The sequence below is a fragment of the Oratosquilla oratoria genome, chromosome 17, assembly GCF_046742065.1.
Source record: "Oratosquilla oratoria isolate Oo_2021 chromosome 17, ASM4674206v1, whole genome shotgun sequence".
Classification (NCBI taxonomy): domain Eukaryota; kingdom Metazoa; phylum Arthropoda; class Malacostraca; order Stomatopoda; family Squillidae; genus Oratosquilla; species Oratosquilla oratoria.
Genome location: NC_134793.1, coordinates 5,176,780 through 5,186,779, shown reverse-complemented (window position 1 = coordinate 5,186,779; position 10,000 = coordinate 5,176,780). Strand labels below are relative to the sequence as shown.

At 39.5% G+C, this 10,000-nt stretch overlaps 1 protein-coding gene across 1 annotated transcript; it reads left to right on the top strand.

The window, feature by feature from the left end:
• The first annotated feature begins 5,424 nt into the window (after nucleotides 1–5,424).
• LOC143034215 (uncharacterized) lies at nucleotides 5,425–7,591 on the top strand. Its single transcript, XM_076200156.1, has 2 exons — nucleotides 5,425–5,932; nucleotides 7,518–7,591. Exons 1-2 carry the CDS (start codon nucleotides 5,425–5,427, stop codon nucleotides 7,589–7,591), a joined length of 582 nt encoding a protein of 193 aa, XP_076056271.1.
• The last annotated feature ends 2,409 nt before the right edge of the window (nucleotides 7,592–10,000 follow it).

The window sequence follows — 10,000 nt, the reverse complement described above, 5'->3', positions numbered from 1 at the left end:
GGATTTGCTGTAGGCGTTGAAGCTCTTGATGGAGTAGGGGCCAAGTAGAACAATGGCTGAATGCTCTGTTGACGTTTATAAGTAGCTCTTGCCTTAATTTCACTCTCGAGCTACATGATGATGGGTCCTTACCCTTCTTAGACGTTTTTGTTAAGCCAGTTGATAGTAGATTCGTGACTTCAGCTCACGTCAAAGAAACTAATTAAGGAAGATACCTGAACGCCGAAGGAGAATGTCCCACCTCTTATAAAAGAAGTGTTATCCGCTCTTACATCAACAGAGCATTCACCCATTGTTCTACTTGGCCCCTACTCCATCAAGAGCTTCAAGATTAGGGGGGGTCGGGGTAGTAGGCGATGCGAGAGGGGTGGACATAGTCCCACCATTGGTGGAATTATTTCTCACATGTCTCGATGAGCTATTGAATAAGGGAATGGCCGTAATCATATTAGATTGTATATTAATGCTAGGAGCCCATTCCCTGATATACATAGCCTCTAGCATCCTTAATTCTCTTATATCATTACATTGTGTAACTACTTCAGTGTCCCTAACAATGGTTGATCTATCAAGGGAAGATTGATGCTCGTGCTGAAAATTATTTTTTATCGCTCCCTGTTGGAGGTGGAGCGTTAGGCGACGGCTGAGACTACAGGTCGTAAACCCAATGTATGCACATGTAGAGCGCGCAGTCTCCATAATTGCAATTGAATTTGTACACCACATTGGTTTTTGACTGAGTCCCAGACTTGCCAGACAAATAATTTTTCAGCACTAAGGAGCAAGTGCGGGGGTTCTTGTAAAAATCACCATACGTAAGACATTACAAAGGATTACAAAGGCAAAGCATGCCGACAGGAGACCTTTTGATCCATATCTAGGTCGGATGCAAAAAAAAAAAAAAAAAAAAAAAAAAAAATCATATTAATAATAAATTAAAACTATAACAATGTAAATAACAATTAAAATACATAAATAAATGCATTGGTATAGTTGAATAACAAACAAACAGGTAAATAGTAAATGATAATAAATTGACATATAACTAATAATAAATGAAAATCAGACAGACAAATTATAACAAAACAAAAACAAATAATATAACATAAATTATAATAATTACAGCATCTTACTTAGGTATTTATCTAAATGATTCTTAAAGCTTCGAACTGAACTACATTGCACTACCTGTGCAGGAAGTTTATTCCATTCATTAACTACACGGTTGGCAAAGTTGTTTCTACCTACTTCCAAATTGAATCTATTTCCGGACAGTTTGAGACCATTGTTTCTTGTCTGATTCTCATTCAATGTGAAAATTTGGTCACTTTTGATGTTGTCAATTCCCTTTAAAATCTTAAAGACCTGTATCAAGTCACCTCTGAGTCTACGCTTTTTTAGGGAAAACAGATTCATGTGCTTAAGTCGATTTTCGTATGATTTATTTTTGATATTTGGAATCAGTTTTGTGGCTCGCCGTTGTACTTTTTCCAGTCTGTCAATGTCTTTAATGAGATTCGGTGACCATACGGAAACAGCATATTCCAAATGTGGACGAACTAACGATTTATATAGCTTGTTAATGAGTGATGGACTTTTGAAATCAAAAGATCGCGCAATCAATCCCAGAATCTTATTTGCTTTCTCAGAGGCTGAAATACACTGCTTGGATGATTTGAGGTCGTTACTGATAATTACGCCGAGATCTTTTTCACTATCCACTTTTGTTAACGAATTTCCAAATAACTTGTAATCGTACTTGCTGTTATTTTTACCTATGTGCATTACCTTGCATTTACTTGTGTTAAATTTCATTAGCCACTTTTCAGACCATTGCTGTAATTTATCTAAATCTTCTTGAATATCTAATTGGTTTGAGTGATCATTTGCCACTCCGCACAGTTTTGTATCATCAGCAAATTTGGAAACAGTAGATTTTAGTCCATGGTCTATATCATTTATATATACTATGAATAGAAGTGGCCCAAGAACGGAACCCTGAGGAACTCCACTTGCAACACTTTTCCATCCAGAAGTTTTTCCATTTAAAACAACTCTCTGTTTTCGACCTTTCAACCAATTACTAGTCCAACCTAATAGGCTACCACTTATTCCATGCAAAGCTAATTTAGTAAGTAGTCTTTCGTGTGGGACGGTATCAAAAGCTTTTGCAAAGTCTAGATATATCAAATCTATATTGTTTCTTTTGTCATAATTCGAGACAACTGTGTTGTAGAATTCGAGTAAGTTAGTCACGCAAGAACGTTTCCGTCTGAAACCATGTTGGCTATCATTTATCAAACGGTTACTTTCTAAATGATATTCGATAGCATCTCTGATGATAGTTTCCATTATTTTTCCTACGATCGAAGTCAAACTAATAAGCCTATAGTTATTTGGTTTCTTTTTGTCACCTTTTTTGAATATGGGAGTAACGTTAGCTAGCTTCCATTCTCTTGGGACATCTCCGGATATGATGGATTTCTTGAAAATAATTTCTAATGGAACAACAATCTCATTTTTCATTTCCTTTAAGATTCTTGGATGCCAACCGTCAGGCCCTGGTGTTTTATTAACTTTGAGTTTGTCTATACACCTTTTAATTGTTTCTTTTGTTATATTTACCGTAGTGAGTAAGTTTACCCCAGACTTTTCACAGGTTTCAGTTTGGAATTCACTTTGAGGTGTTTCGTTTACGAATACCGAGCTAAAATAATTGTTTAAGAGATTACACATTCCTTCATTTGAATATTCAAGTTGACCGTCAGCAGATAATAGTGGACCAATGTGATTCCTAACAACCTTTTTATCTCTAATGTAACTATAGAATTCTTTGGGATTCTCTTTGGATTTCTCAGCGATGTTCATTTCGTATTGTCGTTTTCTTTTTCTTATTGTCTTTTTTAAATCTCTCCGTATTGATACATAACTTTCATAGTCATTAGATGCACCCGAGCACTTATATTTCTTATAAGCCTGTCTCTTTTTAGCAATACTTTTTTCAGTTTCTTTGTCGAGCCACTTTGGGCGAGCCTGATTTGGGGGACGTCTGTCCTTAAAAGGAATGTAAGTTTGAATCATCTTAGTGAGCGTATTTTGAAATATTTCCCACATCTGATCTACAGGCCTTTCGTTTAATTTTTCCTCCCAATCTGTAAGCTGAAGCTCCTGACGTAGTTCTATGAACTGAGCTTTACTGAAATCGGGTATTTTAGAAGCACAAGTATCTATTCTAAAATTGTTTAGGAGTTTGAATCTGACTAAGTTGTGATCGCTATTTGCAACAGATTCACCGACTTCTACATCAGTTGCCATGCTTTCGCGGCTAGTGATCAATAAATCGAGTAAGTTTCCATATCTTGTGGGCTCTTTTACATGCTGAATTAAGTAATTGTCACCAAGAAAATCAATCAAGCGACTACCTATATGGCCATGTTCAAGGGTCATCCAATCAATGTCAGTAAAATTGAAATCACCCATTATCAATAAATCCCGGTTGCAGAAACTAGACAGTTCTTGAAATAACAGTTTGTCGTCTGCTAATGATAATGTCTTTGGCCTATATATTACACCTATATTCATTTTTTGTCCATTTGTTTGGGTTAACTCAACCCACAAACTGTCATATGCATCCTGTTTCACTTTCTCTAAAACACAAGCATGAACATTGTTTTTAACGTACAATAGAACACCCCCACCTTTCTTGTGGTTTCTATCCTGATGAAAGTGTTTAAATCCCGCAATATTAAATTCAGCTTCGAACTCTGTACCATTTAACCATGTCTCAGTTATTCCTATCATATCGAGATTTTCGCTTTTGACATACGCCTGTATTTCTTGAAATTTGTTCCTAATACTACGAGCATTAAAGTACATAGTTTTAAGAAACTCCTGATTATTTCTTTTTGACACATTTTGAGTTTCAATATCATGTCTTATATTATCATTTTGTTTTTTATTTATGCCTTGCTCTATATTATTATTATTTGGTCCTTCATTGACATTCAATGCCTCATTAACATTTCTCCTATCAAAATTAACATTTCCCCCATCACGGACATCTGGTCGATTACGGTCATCCGATCTATTTTGTACATTTTGTACATTGCAGTTCCTAAAGGCGATGTCTTTAATACGTTTTCCGTCCTCCCGCACTGTTCAGTCCGTAAAAATATAGTAGTTCTGTGTTCTGTGTAATTGTGTTGTGATAAATGTATTTTTTTTAATGACTCCTTGAAGTCGAAACGTCGAATTTGTTATTAAAATGGATAACTTTGGACAATTGATTTTCGATTACCCTCCCAAAGTCAGAACTATAGTGAGGAGAATTGAAAATATTAGGAAGAAGATAAATAATTGTGACAATGCTGTGGTGTTCAACTCAGTGTGTATCAAGGAGAACCTGCGCCCTAGGTATACGATTCTACGCCTACACGACCGCGCAGTACAGCATGAAAGCTTCACCTTGGATTTCCGGAGGAAACGGGTTGAAGAACAATCTCAAAACAAGAAGTCACAGTTACGGAGTCTTCGTGCAGAACTAGCTAAGTTTTCCATCCAGTGCGATTCCGCTGATGTGGACATCGTATTGAAGGAACAAACGTTGGCTGTGCTTGACCGACGTATCGCCACTCACTTCCAAGTAGGACGTACCCGTATCTTGAAGAAATTGTCACGGTTATATGATGGTCCTTTGGCTATTCCTAAGCCATCGGATAGCTATGTCAATCTTTCCAGTGTTGTGCTTTCCGATGCGCAAATTGACTTTTTAAATTTAGGTATTAATTGTCATCTCTCCCCTAAATTTAATAGTGTTAACAAAAAGACTCAGATCGCTTTATTATTTGATAATCTTTGTAAACTTGAACGTGAAGGCAAAATTTCTATTAACCCTGACCTGCAAGAGCATCTTCAAGCGGAAAGCACAAAGACCAGACATCGACATGCGCCCGGCCTTTTGTCTCCCCGCCTTTGCGAAGCCGCACAGCAGCTTCGTGATAACGAACACATTATCATCCGGAAAGTTGACAAAGCCTCTTCATATGTTATCCTTGACTGTGATACTTATATTGATAAATGTGATCATTTACTACATGACCCTACAAAATTTATGCCACTTTCTAGTAATCCCACGGTTAGACTTAAATCTAAGGTTAATTCCCTCATCCACGCTGCCAGTGCTGTAGTAGGTAACCTCAAAATTGGCTTTGTTACTGGTGATTTTGCCCCTGGCTATTTCTACGGAAATGTAAAAACTCACAAAGAAGGTTACCCTTTAAGGCCCGTTATTTCTCAGATTCCCACCTCTACCTACTCCCTTGCTAAAGGCTTAAACCAAATTATCACCCCTTACATCCCCACCACTTACTCAAATCCACAGATGAATTTATTGACATTCTAAAAATCAATAGGCCTACTGGCATCATGGCTTCGTTGGATGCGGATAGTCTCTTCTCAAATGTCCCACTTTTTAGAACTATTGATATCATTCTTAACTTTGTTTATCGCCACCCCGTGCTCCCTCCCCCCAAACTCCCTGAAAACATCTTGAAAGATACGCTCCTGGCCTGTATTTCTGAGGCCCCTTTCAGATGTCCTTCGGATAATCTGTTTGTTCAAAAAGATGGAGTTGCTATGGGATCACCTTTAGAGGTTCTCTTTGCCCAGGCTTTCATGGCCCATGTTGAAAAAGAAGCTATAAAAATCCTCCATACCAAACCAATTTTGTATCGTAGGTATGTTGATGACATTTATGTGTGTGTAGATGACCTACAGTTATTCGAGGAACTCAGATCTAACCTTCAAGTTATTTCTGGTTTAAGGTTCACTGTGGAGTTGAATAAGAACAATAGACTCCCTTCCCTCGATGTAATGGTAGATGGTGCCTCAGATGCTTTTATTACCTCCATTTACCGCACGCCCACCAATGCTGGTAAGTGCATGAATGGTGAGGGTGAATGCACACAAGATTACAAGAGAGGGGTAATAAAGGCATACGTAATGCGGGCAATTAAGGTATGCTCTTCTTGGCACCTGCTGCATGCCGAACTTCAGCACTTACGTCAGATGTTAGTTAACAATGGTTACTCTAACACAGATTTTGATCAAATTACCAAATACTTGCTAGACCGTCGTGTCCCTGAGTACTCCCCGTGTCAGCAAAATAAAATCACAGTTTACTACAAAAATATTTCAAGCAGTTCGTACCGGGAAGACGAAAAACATATTAAAGACATCGTCTTTAGGAACTGCAAACCGGTAGAAGACAGCCATGTCTTACGTATGGTGATTTTTTACAAGAACCCCCGCACTTACTCCTTAGTGCTAGAAAATGATTTGTCTGGCAAGTCTGGGACTCTGTCAAAAACCAATGTGGTGTACAAATTCAATTGCAATTATGGAGACTGCGTGCTCTACATGTGCATACATTGGGTTTACGACCTGTAGTCTCAGCCGTCGCCTAACGCTCCACCTCCAACAGGGAACGATTAAAAATCCTTTTCAGCACGAGCATCAATCTTCTCTTGATAGAGCAACCATTGTTAGCAACACTGAAGTAGTTACACAGTGTAATGATATAAGAGAATTAAGGATGATAGAGGCTATGTATATCAGGGAATGGGCTCCTAGCATTAATATACAATCTAATATGATTACGGCCATTCCCTTATTCAATAGCTCATCGAGACATGTGAGAAATAATCCCACCAATGGTGGGACTATGTCCACCCCTCTCGCATCGCCGACTGCCCCGACTCCCCTACTCCTCCCCCTCCCTCTCCCCCTCTCCCTCCCTCTCCCCCTCCCCCTCCCCTAAGGTGATCTGTTGGGGTCAGGTCATCAAGCCACACACCTCTGTAAGTCTTTCCATGTATATAGAAAGACGTCGCACTGTTCAGTCCGTAAAAATGTAGTAGTTCTGTGTTCTGTGTAATTGTATTGTGGTAAATGTAATTATTTTGAAAATGACTCCTTGAAGTCGAAACCTCGAATTTGTTATTAAAATGGATAACTTTAGACAATTGATTTTCGATCACCCTCCCAAAGTCAGAACTATAGTGAGGAGAATTGAAAATATTAGGAAGAAGATAAATAATTGTGACAATGCTGTGGCGTATAACTCAGTTATATATATATATATATATATATATATATATATATATATATATATATACATTCGTGAAGCGTGGCGTGAGGTTCTCTTTCAAGCATATTCTGTTGAAAACAACAGCAAATGCATTAGAAATTAATTTCTTTCGTAAGCTTTCTAGCTTTCGGAAAGTAGATTTCTGTGGAAAAGAGAGGAGAAGAAGCAAATTTTCAGTTGACATTGGGAACTTATATTAACACAAAAAAACGTAATACATGAAATAAAAGGAAATAAACAAAACACAGTAGAAAAAAAACAAGACGTTTCGCAGATCGTTCTGCATCTTCAGTTGGAATGTAACGAAGTAAGTCAGTGGTCAGTATAAGTATGAATGAATACAAATCATGGAGAGAACACCCACGCACAGGCAACCCACAGAGGTTCAAAACAAGCACCACACAGAGGACAAAAACTCATGCCTTAGACGACCAGCTAGGCTGAGGGATCTACGAAATAGCGCCAGCCAAGCAGAGGAGAGTCAAACGTGTAAATATCATCTCACCAAATAAACCAAGAAAGCCCAAAGCGATTATATTTTTCCCTGCTCACCCACTTGTGTAGCCAACCAACGACTTCAGTGGTAAATGCAAGGATGATGGGCCGGAGATTGGAGATGGTTAAAGAAGGTGGAGAATGTGGCGGGAAAGAGGTGGAAGTAGAGGTAGAATATATATTGAGAGAAACAGTAAATCCCTTGAGGGATTAAAAAGTGTAATGAGAAATAGACATTTGGGAATGGAGGCTAAGAGGAGATTGTATGAAGGAGTGATTGTGCCGACAGCACTGTATGGGACAGAAATATGGAACATATGAGAGGAAGAGAGGAAGAGTTTAAAGTCTTTGAGATGAAATGTCTGAAAACTATGGCATGGGTTACTGGGCTGGATAGAATGAGAAACGATGAGGTGAGGAGGCGAGCAAGGGTGGAAAGGGAGTTGGGAGATAGGGTTCATGAAAGAGTATTGGGATGGTTTAGACACACGGAAGGAGTGAGAGAATAGAGATTAGTAAAAGAAGTGTGGAGGGCAGAGGTGGAAGGAGTGAACATGAAGGGGCGACCAAGGACGAGATAGATGGATTCGGTGAATGGGGCGCTGGGAAGGAAGGGGGTGTATGTTGAGGAACATAAGAATATAAGAATGAAGGAGACTGCAAGAGACCATAAGGCCTACACTAGGCAGTTCCGTATCCATCACCACCTGTCATCCCCATCCATAAAGTTGCCTAATCGTTCCTTAAAACAACTGACAGTTTCAGCGCTTACTACATGGCTACTAAGTCTATTCCATTCGTCAACCACCCTATTAGTAAACCAATTCTTGCCTATTTCCTTTTTAAATCTAAATTTGTCCAGTTTATAACCATTACTGAGAGTCCTGCCCTGTTTTTCTAATATGATGGCCTTGTTTGCATCACCCTTGTTAAAGCCTTTGAAGGGAGAGGACAGAAGATAGGAGTGAGTGGAGAATGGTTGTGTATGGATGATGCTGTGATGCATGGAAAGGAGTGGGTGGGGGATAGGGGAGGGGGGGCTAGGGAGTATGTGTGAATGATATTTTGACATAACCCGAAGGGATTTCTCACCAACTTCTCTTTTTCTGTATGAGGACTGAGAGAGGGGTGTCGCCGATTAAATAAAGCGGCCTTGCTGTGGATGTGCTGTGTCTAGATGCATTGCTTCTATAAGGGTGAAAAAGCCCTTGGTATATGTATGTATGAATGTAGTAATAGTAGTAGTAGTGGTAGTGGTAATAGTAGTAGTAGTAGTAGTAGTAGTAGTAGTAGTAGTAGTAGTAGTAGTAGTAGTAGTAGTAGTAGTAGTAGTAGTAGTAGTAATAGTAGTAGTAGTAGTAGTAGTAGTAGTAGTAGTAGTAATAGTAGTAGTAGTAGTAGTAGTAGTAGTAGTAGTAGTAGTAGTAGTAGTAGTAGTAGTAGTAGTAGTAGTAGCAGTAGTAGTAGTAGTAGCAGCAGCAGTAGTAGTAGTAGTAGTAGTAGTAGTAGTAGTAGTAGTAGTAGTAGTAGTAGTAGTAGTAGTAGTAGTAGTAGTAGTAGTAGTAGTAGTAGTAGTAGTAGTAGTAGTAGTAGTAGTAGTAGTAGTAGTAGTAGTAGTAGTAATAAATTCATCTCCCTACGCCCCGATGGTATTCAAAACGCTAGCTATCCTCCCACACCTTACATGCCAGAGGACCCACAGGAAATCTAAGCACTCAGAGAATGTCCAGGCATTGCAACGGAGGATGGAAAAGTGGGAAAAGGGAGAAGTAGAGCAACTGTTGATGGAAGCGGAGGCTATCCAAGATAGACTCAACAAGGGCATCAACAGAAAGAAAAGTCCAGAAGACAAAGCCAGGAATTTTGCTGACAAGATGAGGCAGGGAAAGGTGGCGGCTGCCATGAGAACGCTCGCAGGGGAGAATGAAGATCCTGGAGTTCTACCCCTAAACGAGGAAACGATAAAGATCCTGAAAGAAAAACATCCAATAGCAAGACCAGCGAACCTGGACTCTAAATTCAATGGTGACTACCTTCCACCCCACAAGGTAGTCTTTGACAGCATCACAAGAGAAAGGATCTGGAACCTTGCTCTACACACCCAAGGAGCGGCGGGACCATCGGGATTAGATGCGTCTGGATGGAAATGTCTCCTTAGCACCAGCCTATTTGGAACGGCAGCGGTGGGACTGCAGGAGGCCATCGCTGGTTTGGCGAAGAAACTGGCGTCTGAAGACTGTCAGCACCTGGAGGCATACACAGCGTGTAGACTTATCCCGCTAGATAAGAAACCTGGCTGTCGCCCGATTGGTATAGGCGAGGTGCTAAGAAGAATAATAGGAAAAGCAATAATGGAAG

Bases quoted from the DNA above. Each gene is read 5' to 3' on its own strand.
- LOC143034215 (XM_076200156.1), top strand. From the start codon at position 5,425: ATGGCTTCGTTGGATGCGGATAGTCTCTTCTCAAATGTCCCACTTTTT. The intron at 5,933-7,517 runs GTAAGTGCATGA...ACCCACGCACAG, and splicing joins CCGCACGCCCACCAATGCTG to GCAACCCACAGAGGTTCAAA.